Below are 22,317 nucleotides of genomic sequence, written 5' to 3' on the forward strand. Positions count from 1 at the left end.
TAAGTACTCAGTGTGGCTCAGCTAATATTGCAGAATCCTAAAGGCTTCAGAATTCAACAAGGACAAATATTAATAAGGGGAAGGGGTACTTAGCCTGTGACATGTACTGCGTGTGCTCCAATTTCCCTTTTTGGGAGGAGTTACGCGTCGGCGAGCATCTCAGTTCAGCACCGTCATCAATCTCTACCACCCGCTTCCCAATTCACATGTCCTCAGCTCCTCCCTCTGAACCTCCATCGGACCCTCCTGCAGGCAACAACGTACAGAAGCCGGATGCACCACAGCAGCCAGAAGCTTCCCCTTCGCCAGGCCAGGATGGCGTTGAAATGGACACAACGCCAGATCAACCCGCAGAAGAGACTTGGGATGACATTCCAGAGGAGATAAAGGCTTTGACAACGGAGGAGATTTTGACAAGAATACGGCTGATTGATAATGATATCAAGGTGCGTCGTTTGCATATTGCAGTAAAATTCCCAGAGTTTAACTCTAGAGTATTCTGTCCTGGTGATGCAGGTCATGAAGTCGGACACGCTACGATTACAACATGAGCAAAACGTAATGAAGGAGAAGATACGTGACAATGGGGAGAAAATTAAGCAAAATAAAGTCTTGCCGTATCTCGTTGGAAATGTGGTAGAGGTACGCACAAACAGGTTATATTGTCATATGCCGTCGTTCATCTGCCTTAGGTCTTGGACGTTGATCCTGAATCAGAGGAAGACGGGGCAAACCGTGACTTGGACTCAATGCGCAAGGGCAAATGTGCCGTCGTGAAGACATCCACTCGACAAACTGTTTTCCTCCCTCTTATTGGTCTCGTACCTGCCGACCAGTTGAGACCTTCCGACCTTGTCGGTGTTAACAAAGACTCTTATCTGATCCTCGACAAACTTCCGACTGAATATGATTCACGCGTCAAGGCAATGGAGGTTGATGAACGTCCAACAGAAACCTACACTGATATTGGTGGCTTGGAGAAGCAAATTGAAGAGCTGGTCGAAGCTATCGTTCTGCCGATGGAGCAGGCAGACAAGTTCAAGACCTTGGGCATAAAACCACCGAAAGGTTGTTTGATGTACGGGCCACCAGGTACGTGTGCATCTTATTTACATGCGCACCATTGCTTATATCTTTGATAGGTACTGGGAAAACTCTTCTTGCCCGTGCGTGTGCAGCGCAAACAAAGGCTTGCTATCTCAAGCTTGCCGGTCCTTCACTCGTCCAGATGTTCATTGGTGATGGTGCTAAGCTTGTTCGCGACGCGTTCGAACTTGCCAAAGAGAAGGCACCTGCAATCATCTTCATTGATGAATTGGACGCTATTGGAACAAAGCGTTTCGACTCAGAAAAGAGTGGTGATCGTGAAGTACAGCGAACGATGTTAGAATTGTTGAACCAGCTTGATGGTTTCTCGAGCGACCAGCGAATCAAGGTGAAACTATTCACTATCGACTTGAGATGTCTTTACTTAGTTTACCTTGTCCAGGTCATCGCAGCGACAAATCGGATCGACATCCTTGACCCCGCCCTTCTCCGTTCAGGTCGTTTGGATCGTAAAATCGAATTCCCATTACCAAACGAGACTGCTCGCGCCCGTATCCTAGAAATCCACTCACGGAAGATGACTGTCAGCCAAGACGTGAACTTTGAGGAGTTGGCGCGTAGCACGGACGAATTTAATGGCGCTCAGTTGAAGGCGACTTGTGTGGAGGCTGGTATGATCGCCCTGCGCGAGGGTGCTACCAAGCTTGGGCACGAACATTTCCTAAGCGGGATCGCTGAGGGTGAGTAGCTTACTTTCCACGACTATCTCCGATGACTTTCTAACTGTGTCGTACAGTCCAAAGCAAGAAGAAGAACAATTTGATGTACTTCGCATAGGTTGCCATATCGATTCATTCCGTTGTGGTAGACTCGATTTTCGCACTCATATTTTCACCCATGCCACTATCATCTCCATTGCCAGCTTCGTGCTATGCCGAGGGGGTGCGAGTGCTCCTCCTGTAATATTGCTGCTCTCGCCAGTTGTTTGGCTGTCCAGTCACTAACATGATTCCTTGAGCTCGATGTCGTGTCACGCAGACGAAAATTCTTTCTCCGTTTTCCACACATGTTCATCTTCGTGCGATTATGCAGCTCTATCAAGAAACCTCAACGCTGCCAACCCAACCCCCGTCTCAGCCTGTGATGGTATACTTTATAAAGACCTTTGCAGGAGCCTGACCACTAGCAACACGACTGGGCGTGCGTGTGAGGGTTTGTTGCGGGTCTTGCACCTGGTAGAAAGACAATCAAACGAGTTCTCTGATCATTTTTAACGCCGCCTTGGTCACGACACGGTGACGAGTGCAATCATCGACATAATGTAAACAGCTGTAATTCATTGACTGCTCAGCGTATTCACTATTACTAAGTTACATTATGTAACCGGAAACAAGAGTCAAGCAATGACTGGAGTATGATGATAAGTAAGGTAATTATGCTTCCAGAGTTCATCGAGAGTATACCGCTAACATGACTAGGCATCTATCTATTTCTTGCTTAATGCTTGTAGTTGGACATATTCGTAGTAGTCGCCCTTCAGCGAAAGGAGCTCGTCATGAGTACCAGCTTCGCTGACGCGGCCTTCCTTTATGAAGTATCTGCGAAGGAAGTATTAGTAAAATTATCTCTGGGACGTCAATAATGACTTCTCACATGCAGTCAGCGTTCTGGATCGTTGAAAGACGATGAGCAATTGCTATCGTTGTGCGACCCTTTGCAGCTTGATCAAGAGCCGCCTGCACGACCTTTTCAGAATTCGAATCCAACGCTGAAGTGGCTTCATCAAGCAGAAGAACCTTCGGGTTGCGAAGGAGAGCACGGGCTATTGCAATGCGCTCTGATTGGGGAGTAAGTACCTGGAAGAGAAACCAAAGAATCATCGGTCACGCACGCTTTTGTCCGCCAGAAAGTTGCGACCCTTTCCCACCGACCTCAGTGTCAAAGCCACTGATCGTTAAGTCAGTAAAGTATTCGTTTAAACTGATAACTGGAGGCATACTTGGGAAGAGATTTGATGAAATCTAGAACATTGGCATTGCGGCAAACAGTCTCGATTTCCTCTTGAGTTACCTCAGACTCTGGCTTGATGGCACCTAGCAGGATGTTGAAGCGAATGGTGCCGGCGTAGAGTGTCTGAATGGTGAATGTGAGATTAGACGAACACCCCTCAGGATCCTATTTGCTTACTGGTTCTTGCGACACAAGGGCAATCTGCTTTCTGTACTCCTGAACGTTGAACTCATTGATGGGTTCGTCGTCAAGCAGAACTTGGCCAGACAACGGATCATAGAATCGCTCAATCAACTGGATACTGCAGTACAGCATGAGACCACTGAAAGGTCAAGGAAATTGGATGCTTACACTGTACTTTTACCGCATCCACTGGCACCGACCAAAGCGACATATGTACCTGGCTCGATTTTGAACGATAGGCCGCGGAGGACACGGATGCCAGGACGAGTGGGGTAACGGAAATGAATGTTTTCAAAGCGAATTTGGCCCCTGACAGTTTCTCCGGATATAATCTTCCCTTCAGTCGACTCGGCATCAATCTCTGGGGTTGAATCGATGAGCTTGATGATTGCGGCACCAGCACCCTTGGCGGACGAGATATCTGGTACAAAGGCGAAGACATTGCCAGCCTGAATTGCTCCGAAGGTTGTGCTCTGATACGGTATAAGTCAGTGAAAGGCTAAATGAGGTCTCTTCTCGACTTACCATGAGTGCAACGAAGAATCCCGTGACGGTAATTTCGAAATGCGAGACGAGGATTGAGCCGTACCAGAAAATCAACGAGATTACGAAGAAGGACATGGCTTGAGAAAGGGCAAAAAAGAAGCTACTCCACAATGCCGTGTGATTCGATCTGCGCAAGGGTCCTTCTAAGCTGGTGCTGTAAAGCTGTAGGAAGTCTTCTTCCCGCGTCAACGATGCGACTGTACGGATTGCTGAGGCAGCCTCGCATGCAAGCTGGGCTGATGACTCATGTGCTGCCTTATTCTGTTGGTCCTTCAAGACAACCACTCGCTGTAAATAAGTCAATGCCTGCGAGTTCCGAAGCAAATATAATGTTACATACCAAACGAATGTAGCCTGCAGAAATAAGCACTGGAATACATGCTGCATTTGGAAAGTAAGTAGAAGTTCGATGATGTTGAAGAGACATCGCACCCATTCCGACCAAAGCTGGCTGCCATGCATAGCACAATCCAATTACCGACCCGGTGATCACTGTGACGAATGCTTGCACGATTCTGCTTAGGCATGAGAATTAAACCACACCACAATGAGCGTCAACTTACGTTCCAAGAGTAACGCCAGCGAGGCCATTTATTTTTTGCGGATTTTCGCTCAGATTTGACGTCAGTGCACCAGTCTACGGGATCCTGTCATTAAGTGGGATATCTATATCCCAGTGGAAGAACTTACGCTGTTCTCCTCCTTGTCGAAGTATTCAACTGCGAGGCATAAGGATTGATAGAGGAAAAATGTGTGTAATGCTCACCATCTTGGCGAAGGATGGCCTTGAAGCAGATTGACCGTAATTTAGCCGTCAAAATTGCTGCAGAGGATGCAAAGTAAAAATTTTGGAAGCCAATAGACATTGCAGACAAGATGGCAATGATGAAGAACCTATTTTGAGATTTAGCGGACAGAGTCCGTATACGCGCATAAACACACACCATAGGGCATTGCGATCGCCATCATAACGTCTCTCAGCGTTTGTCGGCGCGGAGAATCCACTAATTGCTTGACCTATGAGGGATATGTCAATACCCAACGCAGAGATACGCAAGAGTCAAAGGTTGCTCACCATATACGATACCAAATGCAGGATAAACAGCGCCAGTACCTAGTCATCTGACATGTCAGAGTAATAACGAGGGACCCTTGAAGCAACGTACACATTGCAAAGAAAGTACCGATTACATAGCGGTAAAGTCCTTCCCGGTTAAGACCTCCCATACGTTTGAACAAGTAGAACAAACTGTATTCGTCTTCGTTGATCTCGGTCTTCGCTTTCTCCTCGCTGCGTTTGTTTACAATATCGCTCGTTACCGAATGATTAGTGTGTTTGCGATCTAGGGGAATCTCTTCCTCGACGGCCTTCTCCATATCTTCTTCGCTACCAGCTATTTTTGTGCTCTCATCGTTCTGGCCTTCACGCGACTCACGCAGCTTTTGTGCCTGGACGAGACGCGCGTATGCGCCGTTCTCATCGGCCAATAACTCATCATGAGTGCCCTGCTCCAGAACGAGGCCATCTCCCATGACAAAGATCCTATCTGCATCTTTGATTGTTGAGAGTCGGTGAGCAACGGTGATAGTTGTGCGCCCAGCGGCAGCCTTGTCCAATGCATCCTGAACAATGCCCTCGGATCGCGTATCAAGCGCACTGGTGGCTTCGTCAAGAAGGAGAATGCGGGGATCGGAGACGATGGCACGAGCGATAGCTATACGCTGCTTCTGCCCACCTGATAACAAGAAGCCACGTTCGCCGACCAGAGTATCATATCCTTGCGGTAGCTTGGTAATGAAACCATCAGCATTTGACTTGATACACGCCTCTTGAATGAGTTTGAATTTCTCTTCTTCAGAGGCATTCTCGTATGGGGTGCCGATGAGGCCGTGTAAGACGTTGCCTTTGATCGTTGTCGCAAAGAGTGTGGGTTCCTGGGAAACTAGACCGATCTGAGATCGCAACCACTTTATGTTCAACTCTGGCAAATCAACACCGTCAAGCTGGACGGAGCCACTCGAGGGATCATAGAAACGCTCCATAAGTGAAACGATGGTCGACTTTCCAGAACCAGATGCCCCAACGAGTGCAGCGGTCTTACCGGCAGGGAAATTTATGCTGAGACCCTTCAAAATAGGGACGTCGGGGCGGGAGGGATAACTAAATTTAACATTCTCCAAAGTGATCTCGCCAATGACCTTTTCAGGTTTCAAACCTCCTGGGTCAGCGGAGTCTATTGCGGGAGTACGCTCGATCGTAGCATATAGCTTAGCAGCAGCGCCACGTCCGTGGTTGATTGCTGAAATGAAACATGAGAAAACGAAAAAATACATAAAAGGAAACAAAACTCACCTTGCATCTCGGGTGCAAGAAGGGCCAAAGAGAACGAACCAATTAAGATAGCCAGGAAGACATTTACGACTTGGCCGGCGTTAGCTATGTTTACAATATTAAAGATTCTTCTGTTACTCCAAGAATGAGAACTTACCAAGCCCCTCATTAATGAGGGTAGTGCCAAAGTCGAAAGCGAGAGCATATGCACAATAAATGACAAAGAAGAAGGCGGCCAGTCCTCCACCTTGCCAAATAGCACCCCTGGAGTTAGCAATGCGGGAACCATCGATGTGCCTGTCATACAAAGATGACAAAAATTTCTGAGCTCCGAAAGCTTGCGCAGTTCTGACAGTGGCAATGACCTCCTCAGCAAGGGTTCCTCCCTCGGCGACATGGTTGAGAGACATTCTGTATTGAATCACATCAAGGGACCTTTGTTCCCCAGAGAAGAAACACTTACTGCATATACTTAGAGACGAATTTGTTCATGACAGCTCCGGTTATGGCGATGCATGGGAAAATCGACGTCAATGCCAATGCAAGGCGCCATGATCGAACATATGCGAGAACGAAACCGGTAACGAATGCGGCAAGGAAGCTCACGACGATAGGGACTTTTTCGGATATGCCTTGTTGTACCAAATCTATTTGTTATACGTCAACAAGGTAGAAAAAAATCATGGACTCATAGCTCACGAGTATCGGTTTGAATACGAGTGGCAACTTCTCCGGCTCCAACATCATCGAAGTAAGCAATTTCCTGACGGAGGACCGCTTGAAGATACCGTTCTCGTACTCTTTTCGCATTAACCTCGCCGGTATAAGTCCAAACAGTCATGTACACATATGTGCACACAAACATGCCGACGCCTGTATACATAGTTAAATAGTAGTTTATTCTGGGGATAATGAATTTCACCGATGTATGTCAGATACGAGGCATCTGATGCAGAACTCTGGCGAAAACCTGCTGCAGCGGCGTCCAGAATCTGCTGAGCTTGTGCAATGGCAGTGGGATCGCCACTTGTTAATGATGCGGTATAATTGTTCTCTGCCAAACTGAAGTTGACAAAATCTTGGGTTAAATTACCGAATAGCAGACTCATGAGAGGCTGATGGACGATACGTAAACACTGACATGATTGGAAATTGGCGAGACTCACCTGAGCCGCACCAGCAGCAACCGCACAGACGACGCCAATAACGTCAATTGTAACCTCGAACGAAGTAGAGAACCTGTTGATAGGTCAGGTTGAGAGATAAGTTAGATGTAAAAGGACACACCGGAACAGCGAAAAAAAAGAGACAGGCTGAATGGATTGGGCTAGCTTAGCATCCACAACAACATCGTCATCATCTGGATCCTTTTTCTCGACCGCGATAGATTCATCTTTATTCCTGGAGAAAAAATCGCGCTTCGACTTGATTTGTGATACCTGAGTGTCCTGAGAGGCAGGCCGCTTTTCGCCAGGCGTGGAGATGTGACTGCCTGACATGATCTTGGAAGGGCCTAGTTGCACGGACCTGTTAAACTAGACAGGGACCAGAGACCGTAGGTATAGTACACAGTTCGGAGTGGTGTGGCATTATGCTGTCTTGCGTTTCTAGATATATACCAATATTACTCAGTCCAGTGGCCCGGTTCACGTCAATATGGTTAGTCATCCAGTTACAACTGACGGGCCTTGCTTCCGCGTCATATAGGGGACCCAGGGATGCCGACGCCTGACACCCACGAGGTCTATTACTGTTTCCTTCCACGATACGTAAGATCCTGCCTGCGCATTTCGAGCTATGATACCTGTGTTATGGAGTCAATGCTCAGCGCTCAGCGCTCAGCACTCCTCGGATGAATCGATGACTGTTCGTTCCGTGATTCATTTCGTACCGGGCCCGTAAGATTCAAATTCAAATCAATATAAACTTATAGCTTATGTTATCCCGTCGGATCGTATCCATGTTCCCACCTATAATATTAGTCATCGATATCGCCGATAGACACCCTGGCACACCTCGCTGTCTTTGAAGTTTGCAACTGTGGTCTCACTTTTCAATATCAATATAGTAGGAGGCTCAAACAACAAATGTCCTTTGCTCAAGGGACATGCCCTAGGTCCGAGTGACCACGAGTCTCAAAACCCCTCAAGCCACATGCCCCAAGCCCGAGTGACCACGAGTCTCAAAATCCCTCAAGCCAGGGTTCCAAGTGTGGCCCTGCGCCCGATGATCGCTATTAGTATGAGACATGACTCGGGATGCTCATTTGATCGAAGATCAGCGTTAATGTTGACCAGTCGACCGACAATGGTCATGTATGCAATGAGACACTTGATACATTACGACTCGGACTCCGGCTTCTCAGGGCTTTTCATGCGTAAGTAAATAACGTCGATTGATATTAATTACTCGCGCAACTGACTGGGCACGCAACTCGGGGTCACAGCTCGAAGAATCTTATTGATTATTGTAAACTCGGCGTTCTCGAGGACGAATGATGTATTTTCCTTCGCACTAGATCTTATGTACGTTATCATGTCCTAGGATTGCTCTCAGACTCGACTTATCTTGGTCCATGAAAGCATACCGATTAATATTACTGGCGCCAAAAGTATTTCTCCGTTTGGTATTGATTATTCAGATACGTTGTTAATTGGTATCTTCTCTCTATGCCAACTTCTCATCTTCGCGCTTCAACAGATCGATAGGCCATTTGTGGACGCTTTTCAGCATCGAACGATGTATTTGCCGCCCATCTCCGCCGTTAAAGGCCGGTATCATATTCTAAAGCCGTGGGCTTTTGAAATACAGTCATTATTTTTGATCTCCATACAGCATTGACTCATGTTGACCTAGGTCCTACAGATGGAATATTTGACTGAGTCACTCAGCCACTTAGTCTAGAGGGGCCGCTCACAGTTACGGTCCCAGGAGAAGCAGAAGGAAGCAAACCGCTTTTGGTATATTTCCGGCTACCAAGCATTGACCGACTTTACTTGACTCACAAGTTATGATAATGCATCATAGCCCCAATAACACCACCTGCTACGCCCCAGTTCGCTCCGCGAACTATTTTTTGTTTAAAAAATTTTTGCGCACATACGAGCAAGCTTCCGACCCGTCTGCATGAACCACGATTCATATAATTTCCGGTATCTATTGGTTTTCCTACCCATTACCAACCGGAACTAACCCACAAGATAACATTGCACCTTGACACTACGAAGGTCGCCTCATTCGGTTCATCCTTGTTCAGAAATTAGCCTCGATGCCATCTGGAGCCAATCTCCATATTAATTTCAAGCAATGGATGATCGTACTACCTCGTACTGCTTTTGCCGAGGGACCAGGTTATGGTTGCCCAGTATTCGAATATCAAAAGTACCAGTGGAATTCCATGCTCGCTCTATGGGCTGATCCAGCCACAATGATAAGAGTCCACCGCTATCAATGTATGGAAAGCAGGAAACGGGGACGGGGATTTCCCCGGGTTGTTCCCGGCCATTACGAAAACACGTTCCAAACTGCCCCCAAAAGTGAGAAGTCGCGAAGACTTGCTGTTGCAGCACACAAGTGCGAATCGCCGCATCAGACACTTCCCTGCCTCCTTGCATTTATGTCATTGACCACGTAAAGTAGTGCTATGTACTAAGCCTGTATAAGTGCTTGGGATTCTGCACTATCTTAGACTTTGCACCAACGATTGTTAGGTCTTCCTGCTTCCTGTAAGTGAGCTTCCGTTGGAAGGACGAAGGGTTCTCAATTATTGGCCCCGTCGACATGCGTTGGGTTTTCCAACGGGATGGACTCGGAGGCACAGCAATCACCATCGGGGGAATACTTGCCCGCTTTCCCGGCGTCGCAGAAAAGCTAGGCATCCCAACTGGCTTGTTAAATTTCCCAGAGTCTATCTGCCGAAGTCTTGCGCATGCTCATCCCTATTGACTAAAGAGGTGCCGAGAGAAAATAACAGTCCCCTATTCACAGGGGAATGTGATTGATCAATGACCTGTGGCCCTAGTATGAGCCTCTCTTCGACAGGAGCAATTGGGAATTGCACATAATAAGTACTAGGAGTATACTAATCACTTTTAAGACTTTGACGTGAGATATCATCAGCTGCGTCATTCATGGGTTCCGAGGGTGTCGGTGTGACTCGGCGCGGTCATAAGCACAGACTCGTAAGTACTGACGCCGATGTGCTTGCTTATCGATGCTCTGCAAGCGTCGTGACTCGTTGTCATATTTTTGGCGCTCAGGCTGGTTCAAACGGGCTTGTGGAGTCCTATAAAAGAAGGATGACGACGGTTCGTTCTAATAAAGGGTTTGTGAGCACCCTGCACAGATAATAATAGTTAGCCCCCGTGAAAAAGAGGCGGATAGGTGTCGATAGAAGTCGAGGAAGTTTCAAGCGCTGCGAACTACCGATGTGGTTCGAGCTCTTTAGCCAAATGAGATTTTTTTTCGTACCACAAAAGATAGAAGTCGTGAATTGGTTGGATGGGATTTTAGATGGGTACATGGACTGAAAATCATTCGATTTGACTGGTATGATGATATGGATACACGTCTAATGGGATAAGATAAGTACTGGTGGGTATCGCTGTGAAAAGGTGGAATTGCGATTACTATAGTAGTTACATACTGGTGTGTCGCTGCACTCGTCCCCCGTCACGCCTCCTGTGCCTCCGCTACGGATTCCACCGCACCACTGGCGTCACGTTGTCTAGCTGTCACAGTCGCTGGCGTCGTCAGGCCCGCTGACTTGAACCGGTGTTTGGGTTGAATTAAGCTGTAAAAGATGTGTTAGCATAGATAAATATCACATGGTCTTTCTCACCTATGCAGTCGCCTTCCTCCTGTAGTCCTAGTAAAGTGTCTTAGCTGTATCAACCGGCTTCGAATACGTACCTCCTTGGCAGTGGCAACAAGATTGTTCCAATATAGCGTGAACACACCTGCTAGTTCCTTCTGATGTCCGTTACTCTGCCAGCCAAGAGCACAGTGGCTGCTAGAGAACAAAGGTATCAATTTAAGTTACAAGCAGTGAATGATGCATCGCGGCTGTGCGATGATCAGCGTGTTTTGCCTCGCCCGCCGAGTTTTCGCGCCAGCATTAGGTCCAGTAGACGAGATTGTTGTGAACGACAGTTCACGGAAAAAATCCAGCGGGAGGTCAGTTGCAGTAATATAAAATACCGTCTACAATGAATTCTTCGAGCTTAGCTGCGGCTTGGCTTTCGTTGAACTCAATACCGCTGTTAAGTTGTTCTTCCAACCAGGTGTAGTAACGGGTTATTGTTAGCTCCAAGGGTCGTAGTGGACTGCCTAAAGAAGGGATGAAAGACTTATAAGACGGATCTCAACATCAGGGCTCAGGAACACCTTGTGCTGAGCCTGTCAGGGTCACAGCAACATACAGCAACATACGCGAAGAAGACTAGAGAATGTTCCTTGAGATACCAAATCAGCGTGACAGTGGGATTATGACATCTTCTCACCGGCTGAACCACAATGTTGAAAGGGCCTGAGATGAATGCCCTATGTTCGTCCAAGTATGCAGGATACTCGCTAAAATCTTTGGAACAATGAAGGTTCAGCAATACCTTCTGCTGGACATGTGCGTGCCTACGCTGGTCCTCGCTAGGGGCAAAAAAAAGCCTCGACGGTTACTCTCTGGCTTTTCAACAGTTCTCGTAGTAGCTTCGCGGGCCCCTCGTGTCGACAGTGCGAGGCCCAGGGTCGTTGTCGTACCAGAAAAGAATCGCACAGTCTGAGCAAATGCAGGAGTCAGTAGATATCGATGCCTATCGCACACAAGGCTCGAGACCACATGTGTTCTACAAAATCTTTCCACCTGAAAACATTTCTGACGCCGGTATCTATAAGATGGGTTCAGATTATAGTTATTCTATGGTTCCCACGGTTACAGGACTCATATCCAGCGTATCACAACCAACATCCACAACCTCTCCGCGGCCTCCTGCATCCGCGCTCTCACCAGCTACAACTGCACCAAAACATACACCTGCATCATCTGCCCGCTTACCTGCTCCATCTATCTACACTTTCCCACCACCAGACCTTCAAATCATGTCGATGACCCTGCAGCTGCAGCGCGTGCCTCATCGACCATACAACTTCTCACATCTATGACACCTAATATTTGCTAATGCAACAGCTCGCATCAGCCTATCCGCGCAGTCCGCAGCATTAGCAGGTACCTCGGTTTCCACTTCTCCGCGCCCACCTCCCCCCCGTCATCGTACATTCCACATTCCACATCAACCACTCTATGTCCTGTTCAACGCACGCTAGCAATGACTTCCGAGTCGCAGATTGCTAGCCGACAAGCACCTCAGGGTCAATATCCCACTACGTCCTCTCCAGGAGCCTTACCTTCCCCAGCTTCTGGCGTAGACCTCGAGTCTGATTATGCAGGCGATGTGGATACAGAAGGCATTTCAGCTATGGTGAATAGTCGCAATAACTCGGTATGTTTCTCTCAGTCATTCTGGTTTGTTCATTCGTTCAACTAGGTTCCAGACAGCTCCAAAAACATCAGACAGACATCGCGAGGGTAATTGAAAATACAGGTAGCGGCTGAAGGAAAGAATAAAAAATGGCAAGATGTACGTGCTCCCTGCTTCAATCTAACATGCTGACGTATCGATTCCCATCAGCGATGAACTAGAAGCTGAGAGAATGAAAGAGAGGAAGCGTATTAATGCCCGTAATTCTTGTGAGTCGAACATAACTGCGTGTTGCTTCATCAATTCAATCATGTTGGTAGTGCTCAAAAGAAGCTAGCGACGCGCAACGAAGCAGCTAAAGATAATGGCTCCATGTCAAGTGTCGAGCCAGGTCCGCTTCTCGCTCCTAGCATCCAACCATCTCTCTCTCCACCTGTTGACCCAGCCCCAGGTCCTGGCGATTTCTTGCTATGCCTCCCAGATACGAATTTGCCAGTTGGATCTTACTACTCCACGATCTTCCATGAAATTCTTATCAAAGCTGACCCCAACAGCGGGAGCAGCGACGGCACGATCACCACCCACCCACACTTCGAGCTCAATAGCCACCCCAACTTCGAATTTGACGCCGCTATGCCTCCTGCTCTCTTCCCACTCACCCGAGACTTCCGCGACGCCGGTACGATGACGGACCCCACCCTGGATCTCTCAAAAGAAAGCGATATCCCTTCATCTCTAGAACTCATCGCCCCTATCCTCGTCCGCCGTCCCCATAGACGACTCACCCCCGATTGTCTCCATGATTTCGCCACGAACATACTACAGCTCATCGACAAAGCCTTCCTCAAACTGACCATCATGATAACACTGAATCCTTGGCTGTCGGTCGCAGCAAACGTATACGGCAGGTTTTGAAGTGCAACGGCACCGCTAACTCGATGAGATCCGAGAGTGTTTGTGCTATAAAAGGGGGAGGCTCTGGTGGAGGTAGCCGGCGGTTCGGTGTCAATTGCATCCACTCCGTCTAAACTCCAGCTTTCAACATTTCGTTCTTGTTTTAGCAACACTGGCTACAACCTATAATTTTCATGGATTGGTCGGTGTTCAAAATGCATCCTGCACAGCAAAAATGATTGGCAGTCCGAGGCTACGTTGCCTGGCGGTCACTTAGCGTTAGCCGTCTTTATACTAATACTTTTGGAGGTCACGCAGCTTTCGTCGAGAACAACATTTGTGCCATGCATGCTCGCGCCATGATTTGCTCTGCAGTTACTGACGTAATGGTGTTCCTACTCGTAAAAGACATCACGTTAAGACCTTAATTGCTGTCTCTACCTTCCTTAACTCCAACTCCACGTCGTCCTCAGCCTGTACCATGGGCGCTAAATTTGCGACTTAACAACCTATATGAGACGGAGGAGAAAATTCAAAGCATGAAACTCGAGTCCACGGTGATATCACACTACTTGATCCATGAGCTGAAAATTGAAGGTCATGGTCCTACTAGATAGGCTAATGCTCTCGGTGAAACGACGAAGAGTTGGTTTGACCTGATTTGAAAGCTCACTAAATTCGACCAGCTTCGCGTTCTTGAGCAGTTCTGTGTAGACCTGGCCAGGTATACGTAATGTGCAAACATGAGGTGATCAACTGAGCAACACTGAACAAGAACGGAGATCGGGATTCGGATGCTGAAACCGAGATCAACAAACCTAAGACAGTTTTCCTTCCCTCTCCATGACGCACACCAAATCTTGCTGTACGACCGTCTAAAATTCATTCAAATACGTGTCTACACCTCCGTCGTCATATCCGAAACTATTGTCAAGTTCATGCGAGTATGGCCCCAGAGAGATCTCATCAAAAATGACGCAGGGGATTTTTGATACGCACCGCGCACCGCAAGCTGTGACAGCCTGTAGGGTGCATTGGCAGGAGAAGAATAGGAAGGTCATATGGCAACCGAATGATAACCGACCTTCACCCGTGGTTGAAACATCAGTATTGAAAGCCTTTGAACCGTGAATGATCCGTGACCGGAAAACTTACCTGGTCGATGTTTGGCCGCATTTCAAAAGCCTACACAAAAATGCGTTCACTCTACATTGCAGATATCAAATATGCTTCCCTGTATCCAGGTATCACTTTCTGCCCACCAATAACGCAAATTTTATAGCCAGTTATTTCCTGCGCATGCTGTCGCTCCATCCGGTCCAGACTTCTGGACTCATGCCGGCCCAGGACATGTGGATATCGCTTTGTGCTGTCTTCACGAGCCGTATGATGCAAATCAATGCCCAGACGACTATCAAATGATGAAGGAGTTCTTCGATGTTCTCTGGAGTCGATGAGGGATTTTTCGCCCACCTACCCTTCACCACATCACTCGTCCTTCCGGGTCAGACTGATTTTCCTTGCATTGGTATTGTCTTGTTACTCTTCATGCGTATACTGAAAAGCGATCATTTATAGGCTCTCAGCGGGGTGGCAAAGACATACCTTTGCGTCAGTCGACCAATGTTGCAAGAAGGCGATTTCCTTCAACTTGCTTGTGTAGTTTTAATAAAACTACGGTCAGTTCTCCATCTTGGTTAGAGGAGTTAAGTTCCACCGGAACCTAGGACAGGATGTTGCGATGTATTAAAGGAAACTAAACAAAAGAGTGAGTACTCGCAAGGAAACGCAATGAGAATATTCTTACCCGTGACGTTTGGCGCTTGAGTCTCCTCGATTCAGATGCTGGTAAGCCGTCTCTAAAATCTATAAGGTGACACGAGAGGTGTACAACAATTTTTACATCAGAACCTGGACCAATGCCAAATCTGTTACTTGCTTTGGCTGGGCTTCTAACGTCCGCTGCACCTTACGTGGGTTCTTTGTTACTGTTGACCAGTTCACCGCGTAGGCCGTGTCTCCCAAAGCGCCGACATAAATCACGATCTGATGTCATTACTTATGCTTATGCGAGTGGAACTTAGATCTACGATTATTCAACCCCACGTGGAGCCAGAAACATACACCGATCGGATTGTTAGTCTCAGGAGGGCACATCCACAGCGCATCCACAACGCACTTGTCGTTTTTACGTCGCGGACTTGCCACAACAATAAACATCTCAAGCGTGGATGCAAAGCTGAACGCATCGTGCTAAAAGACCACTGTCCCATTTAGTGGATAATGGTGGTCCACAGGAAATGTTCCCTGAAAGGGAGGTCCCTGCAGTGGAGACACAACTCGAGGACTCCTTCAAACCGGCTCTGGACCAACATATAAATATTGCGTCGGTGGCCTTCATCCTCTATCCCTTACCCACTGCATTTACTGCCACTACGAACGCATACATATCTCCTTGACATCTCAATCAATTGTCTTCTGGCCTAGGTATGTGTATCCCCAGCTTCAACACCTACGCTTCCTAACTATATTTACTTCTTACCTCCAGATGACACAATCTACACCCCACCCCTCTTCGCCGAACGATTCCGATTCTTCTAATGCGGCACAATACATGTCGAACACTGGCATGCCGATGGGTCAATTTCCCTACCCCCGGCCCGCATGCATTCCTCATCCAGGCTTCTACTACCCTTACGGTGTGGCACCTAATGCGCCGCATGGTGCCGCTCCCTCATACGCCCCCGTCGCACCTTTGCCTGGTGTGGGTGCTAGAGTTGAGCATCACGCATTCCAAGCGGAGCCAAATGGTTATTCCCCTCCTGCAGAAGCCGATGTCACTAACGTTGGTCCAAACCCACCGCTAACTGAGGCTGCTCCTCCCCCACAATGCCCATCTGCGCCCCCTCCGTACCACCAACCTTTCCCATCCAATTCTTTTCCAGGAGCCGTGAACCCTTGCGCCCCACCCGCACCGCACCAAGGATATCTCCCCCAGAATTACGAGCCTGGGCTCCCAACGGCATTTGCTCCCTTGTTTGTCCCTCAAGCACCAAGTTGGTCGGTCGGCCAAAAGCGCGTCGCGGAAGACCTCGAAGGACGCGACGTCAAGCGAACTCAGAAAACCTTCCGCAGGCTCAGGAGCGACCCCTTATTTGTGAGTTTTCTTTTCATCTTGTGAGGTCGCATTCTCAAACCTTGGGACAGAAACCCGTGTTAGATCAAAATGGTCAACCCAACGGGACATTCGTGTGTTCTCAGGACGGTATAATAATTAATCCTCAAAGCTATCTTAAGCACCTCAAGACGACAATGCACCTAGGCTTTAAGCTAGAGAGATACAAATGCCCTGGTTGTATCAAAACGTGCGTATCCCAACTCTCAAAATAAGCGCGTCTCATAATTAATATTGTCGTTATTAGTTTTGCCCAACGTGATTCCTGCAAGAGGCATTGGGATGACATTCATGGAAAGCTAGCACCTGAGGGTGCTCGGCAATCATACGCAGACGCTTGCAAAAATTCTACGAGTTCCACTCCTGCCGCGCCTGTGACAGTATCTACCACACCGTTCACGTATTCTCACCCGTACCCCATGCCCTTCATGTCGATGCCCGAGAACATGCAGATCGCGCCCCAAACAGCTTGGGTTACGGAATCGTATGGAACGCCCACTGTCACGGATCCCGGACTTTACCTCCCTCAACCACCAGAGAATAACATGGTCACAGAGCCCGCCGAAGACAATGACGATGAAGACGATGCTGATTTTTGGGAGGCTAATGAGATACGTGACGTGGATGAGATGTAGTTATATTTCCCTTCTGCCACCAACTATTTTCTCTGTTTTATTATCTGCTATTGTTTATTCACATATTCTTTCCACCCACACACATTATTTCTATTCTTTATGGCATAACACGCTACTCTTCGTTCCTTCATTCATACTACTACGATCCTTGTTGTCGTTATTGTTATTGTTATCATCATCAAGGTGATTTGGTGATTTGTTGGTTGTAATACACACATTGCATGTACGCGCTGGAAGATCTGAGGAACGAGCGAGCAGGTGAGGTGAAACGATTCCAAAGATGGACTCGACAAGCGTCGATATTAATATCAGACACATTTTCCGTCGCTAAATCTCGAGAGACTCAGAGAGCGTTTGATCAAGATTCAAATAGAGACCCAGACGCGTGAATTATTAATAGGCACGAGCCCAAACGAAAATTATATAGCATGTACAGTAAGTAAGTCACATCTTCAGTGTTCTCAAATCATGTCACTCGTTGTGCTCTGGGTCATTAAGGAAGCAAAAAATCGTCAAAGTCAGCTCTTGAACACTTTCTCGATCATAGTAAGGTTGCTCCCTTTCAAGTTGCACCTTGATATTTCACTTGAAGGCTATTGACCAATATCGCATCCATTCCGAGTCGCGACTTCAAGTTGAACATGTATCGTAGCCTGAGTGTATCTGTCATCAGCATATTAATATTGTCCCAAGTATGTGCCATTTAGGTGCTGACTCACAAAATCAACTGTCCTGCGGCGGAACTGCGTTCCCCGAAAAGCCTCACGTCAACGCCGCATCCTGAGTGCCCTTAATATTGTGGAGCTCGCAAAGAAGAAACTGCTCCTGTCATACAGGGGTTACCCAATGTATCCAGCGATGGCTGCAACTTGACGAAGTGCTTTGGCAGGAAAGGCGGAATTGAATGGTCCTTTGTCGATTGTCGGAAGTAAGTTCTCTTGCTCCAGGTAATCTCACTCATCCGTACATGATGGCTTATAACAATCTCACAGACACAGAAGAAACACACACTCAAAGATGTTGTCGAGGACAATACCGAGATGGAGGTCCAGGTTACTGGTATGCTCATTACTGCCCCTTCGCGCGACACGGTCTCTGCAAGGCTTGGAATGATAATATTGCAGGCGGCAGAGCGCATATTTTGCAAAGAGATCCGTAGATCAGGGACAAGTGAATGGGATGCTTCAAGGTAATTTGAGATATTTACATTGACCGCCTGATGGTCAAAGGGAATGTTCTCAAAGAGACACGTGAGGGCTGTGCGAATTTCGACAAGAGGAGCTTCATGAACTGCTGAGGGCGTCTCAACAATCAATGTACTGTCAGCTTCGATGTATGTCATTCTGTAGTGTTGTGGTAAGAACTGATGTGCAGACCAAGATTTTTTTTCAAACGCACCTTGGTCTTACGCCAAAATTGTAAGACTCGTCAATGAAACTCACTAATCGTTCATATTCAACCCGACTAATCCCACAAAACTCCTGGAAAATGATGATGGTCAGCATCACTCACTATACCAACATAAGTCCATCAAGCACCTACCTCACACTCGTGCTGACGATCTGGTTCTGTGATATACCGGAGGATTTTTTTGCATGAGAGAGAACCTTTGAAAACAGTAGACATGATGTCTAAAGGGCAGTACTGCTAGAATGTGATGTTTTCGAGTGCGCTCAAGCTACAAGTTCAAGACTAAAGGCAGTATGCTTAGCTAATAAAGGCCTGCGTCCGACAACTGTACATGGATGATGAGATCATCGATGACCGGTCTTTTTTGGGGAAGACCGCGGTGTTCGGGTTGTAGGCAAGTTTATCTACTTGATATTTACATGGGTGAAGCTGAAGAGAATTCGCAGAAGAGCCGACTCGACGGGAAAGCAAACACTTAGACACGCCTGTCTTACGAATGGTGACTCGGATGTTTGGGTTGCAAGTGAGTTCAAATTTATCTGTTGGTCATACATGCAAGCAGCTGAAGAGGGTTCGCAGATGATTTGATGACTTGACGCATATTACTTCCGCGGGATCTAGCTCTGCTGCAAAGTGTGCTCACGTCCTCGCGAAAGCGATTGGGGGACGGCGATTTTGTTGTGTCTAGATGCAGTCACTGTTCCCCGATCTCTTTTGCTGAATTTTGGGGGCACAACCGTGGTGTTCGAGCTGCAGGCAAGTTTATGTTTGTCTATTCATGTATCGTTGTGACGTGTGGCGAAGCTAAGGTCGTGTCTCTACAGTACAATGGTAGCTGAGTAGCTGACCCAGCCCACTCCGGCGTCGTCACGGGCCATGCATCTGCTCAGAATACAGTCACATCGAGTGGTACGGACGTGACACAAAATTTGCTACTATCAATGGTGTGAAAGAAAATACTTCAGGTCATAGAACGCTCTACCGGATGGATTGTCCTCCAAAAATGCTCCTACTTATACTCAAGTGTTTGGGAGACTTTGGGCCAGCGAAATCCTTCGAGACATGGCACCAATAGGATGAAGTATGTTGGCTAAATGAATCATTTGCAATTCCCAATACAGGTGTCCATCAGAATATCTATTGTGGGTGCGGCTCTCCGGATCTCCGGAGCCCGACAACTTCTCACATGAAGCCCTTGACCTCGCATGCCAGCATTACTGGATATCCGGATGTAGCCTGAGGTGAGTTGTGACGTATCGGTTGGCATGGGGTGCTTAAAAGCCATTTGGATGTACTGTGACTTATGATGAGTTCCCTCCAATCCTTCCTTGCGCTCATCCCACTACAGCTTCCTGACCTGCGCATATGTAACAACACACAGCTGCTCCTCAGTGCTGCGGCTTTTCTTGGTGTTATAGGATTAATTACTCGGGCCTACTGTTTTGAATCAGCGAGCAACCTTCCTCTCCCATCTTCCCCCTCCACTTGGAGACTCGGGGGACACATCCTTCCACATCGCAAGTAAGAATTCGCATTCAAATCCTTAACTTTCGAATACTAAATGCATCATATCACAAGACCATTTCTCATCGTGGCGAGATGGATTAACGAGTACGGTCCCGTGATCACCATTCGATCAAGATTCAAGAAGATTGTTTACATCGGGCGTTACAAAGTCAGTTCCCGCACACTGCGTTGTCATATCCAACAACGTTCTTTTGCAGGCCGCCGTGGATATTATGGAGCGTCAGGGCAAATTGGTAGCCGATCGTCCTCCCATGATTTCTGCGGAGATATCTGGCGGCAGAATGAGCTTCGGAAATGCACCCTTTGGGGACAGGTTACATCGGATGCGTAGGTCAGTAGTCCACGATACTTCCCCTCATTTATCCTACTTTTTAACGTGTTGCAGAGCACTTCATTCGTATCTCCAGCCTAAAGCAGCTAAGGCCTATCAGCCCCTGCAGATGTCGCACGCGAAGAACATAGTTGTTGGCATTCTCGACGATCCACATAACCTCCAGCGCCATGTGATAACGTAAGGGTTGATGGTCATGATTTGTATTATCAGTAGTACTTTGCTTACGGGTGCTTTAAAGTTATGCTGCAACTACAATTATGAAAATTGCGTACGGGAAGAATACACTGACGTCTGCGACTGATCCCAAAATCCTTGAAGTTAATCAACTCGTTAAGACGAGTCGTGCAGTTCAGCACCATGATGTTTACCTGGTGGATTCAATCCCATGGCTCAAGTATCTTCCTTGGTATGGCCGGGACTTGAAGCTGAGGTTTGAGAGGAGCAAGAAACTCCACACTGGTGATCTAAACCGTGTGAAAGAGCAAATGGTATGTATTTCTCTTTCAATCTTTATTTCGTGACTGAGTCGTTGCACAGCATAATGACGAGGACATCGGCCCTTCGTTCACGAAATATATGCTAGAAAATAGCCATCTCTATGGTTTCACAGAGACTGAGATAGCCTTTCTTGCTGGTAGCTTTCTGAAAGCTGGATCACACACGGTAGGGTGTTACCTTGCCTCCGAAGACATGTGGCTGAAAACAGGAAGACCTCTAACACCATATGCACGGTGCTCATGGCAGCCGCATGTTTCCCTGAAGAGCAAGCTAAAGTTCAGGCTGAGCTCGATGCGGTCATCGGAAGGCACCGAGGTAGCTTGAGTCCCTATTGCAGCTCTATGGTTTCAATAATTTCCGCACTAAAGCACCGACCTTCGCCGACCAAAAATCCCTTCCTCGCCTGCAAGCATTCATCTCTGAGGCTTTAAGATGGAGACCCCCAGTTCCCGATGGTGGGCATCTTCGCTTTTGTTTTGCACCTAAGTGTGACACACAACATTCATGCTGCAGGATTGGCTCACCATACAATCAAAGACGTAATTTGGGCAAGTGATCTTTGAACGACTTACCGCGCAAATGATGATATTGCTCATCAGGAAAACTATTGTATTCCAGCTGGGACCACGGTGTACGGCAACATTTGGTGAGCATTGTACTTCAAGTTGCCATGGATCTAACTGTCACTGCCTTAGGTCCATCTGTCGAGATCCAGATGTCTTCCCGGAGCCTGACGCGTTCAAACCTCAGCGCTGGATTGATGACCAAGGTAGCCTGAGAGACGATATAAAATTGTTTGTCTTCGGGTTTGGTCGGCGGTAAGCTCCGTCTTTCAAATAGTCGTTCTTTTTGGAAATGACATTCTTTTCAGCGTATGCCCTGGTCAACATGTCGCGAGCAGGTAAAGGTATTTTGCACGCACGCGGTCTTCTACACTCACTTCGATTGGTACAGATCGGTGTTCATAACTGCTCTCCTTACTCTTTGGGCTTTCAAGCTCACTCTGGATCCTACGAAGCCATTAGAGGACATGGGTTTCATGGGCGGGTCAATGCTAGAAAACCGGCCAGTGCGAATTTGAGTTTGAGAAGAGGATTCCGGAAATGGAGCTCAGGCGCATGATACAGGATTATCCTGAAGTTACATGAGAGATTTTGACTCATGTCTGCATGGGTCAGAGAGAGAGCGAAGAAACAGTCTCCAATGAATCAATATTGATGCATCCCTCCAGGACTCGCAGCGTTTTCATTTGG

At 47.5% G+C, this 22,317-nt stretch overlaps 4 protein-coding genes across 4 annotated transcripts; 3 read left to right on the forward strand and 1 right to left on the reverse strand.

Moving 5' to 3' along the window:
- Window positions 1-206: 206 nt before the first annotated feature.
- DFJ58DRAFT_713713 (26S proteasome subunit P45) lies at window positions 207-1,884 on the forward strand (the record flags this gene model as incomplete). The annotated part of the gene is made up of 6 exons (XM_041383942.1): window positions 207-446; window positions 517-642; window positions 693-1,092; window positions 1,143-1,435; window positions 1,490-1,787; window positions 1,844-1,884. 6 exons carry the CDS (start codon window positions 207-209, stop codon window positions 1,882-1,884), a joined length of 1,398 nt encoding a protein of 465 aa, XP_041249607.1.
- A 480-nt stretch (window positions 1,885-2,364) lies between these two features.
- DFJ58DRAFT_761881 (P-loop containing nucleoside triphosphate hydrolase protein) lies at window positions 2,365-7,690 on the reverse strand. Its single transcript, XM_041388508.1, has 22 exons — window positions 7,406-7,690; window positions 7,285-7,357; window positions 7,041-7,233; window positions 6,818-6,991; window positions 6,582-6,765; window positions 6,276-6,529; window positions 6,140-6,223; window positions 4,953-6,086; window positions 4,862-4,900; window positions 4,731-4,803; window positions 4,553-4,680; window positions 4,477-4,505; window positions 4,350-4,423; window positions 4,219-4,301; window positions 4,127-4,167; window positions 3,766-4,074; window positions 3,409-3,713; window positions 3,235-3,358; window positions 3,047-3,180; window positions 2,939-2,994; window positions 2,701-2,884; window positions 2,365-2,645 (listed from the first exon to the last, which is right to left on the reverse strand). The coding sequence occupies exons 1-22, from the start codon at window positions 7,615-7,617 to the stop codon at window positions 2,534-2,536; spliced, it is 3,999 nt and encodes a 1,332-aa protein (XP_041249608.1). The 5' UTR covers window positions 7,618-7,690; the 3' UTR covers window positions 2,365-2,533.
- Window positions 7,691-17,199: 9,509 nt separating this feature from the next.
- Window positions 17,200-17,498, forward strand: DFJ58DRAFT_761903 (uncharacterized protein). The gene has a single exon (XM_041388509.1). The coding sequence runs from the start codon at window positions 17,231-17,233 to the stop codon at window positions 17,480-17,482; it is 252 nt and encodes an 83-aa protein (XP_041249609.1). The 5' UTR covers window positions 17,200-17,230; the 3' UTR covers window positions 17,483-17,498.
- Window positions 17,499-19,694: 2,196 nt separating this feature from the next.
- DFJ58DRAFT_440840 (cytochrome P450) lies at window positions 19,695-22,315 on the forward strand. The gene is made up of 13 exons (XM_041380424.1): window positions 19,695-19,786; window positions 19,838-20,226; window positions 20,284-20,380; window positions 20,430-20,743; window positions 20,805-21,054; window positions 21,104-21,229; window positions 21,277-21,379; window positions 21,433-21,519; window positions 21,578-21,612; window positions 21,664-21,710; window positions 21,760-21,882; window positions 21,936-21,965; window positions 22,019-22,315. The coding sequence occupies exons 2-13, from the start codon at window positions 20,009-20,011 to the stop codon at window positions 22,143-22,145; spliced, it is 1,557 nt and encodes a 518-aa protein (XP_041249610.1). The 5' UTR covers window positions 19,695-19,786; window positions 19,838-20,008; the 3' UTR covers window positions 22,146-22,315.
- Window positions 22,316-22,317: the final 2 nt, after the last annotated feature.

Source organism: Suillus subalutaceus (assembly GCF_016647625.1).
Source record: "Suillus subalutaceus strain FC151 chromosome Unknown DFJ58scaffold_7, whole genome shotgun sequence".
Classification (NCBI taxonomy): domain Eukaryota; kingdom Fungi; phylum Basidiomycota; class Agaricomycetes; order Boletales; family Suillaceae; genus Suillus; species Suillus subalutaceus.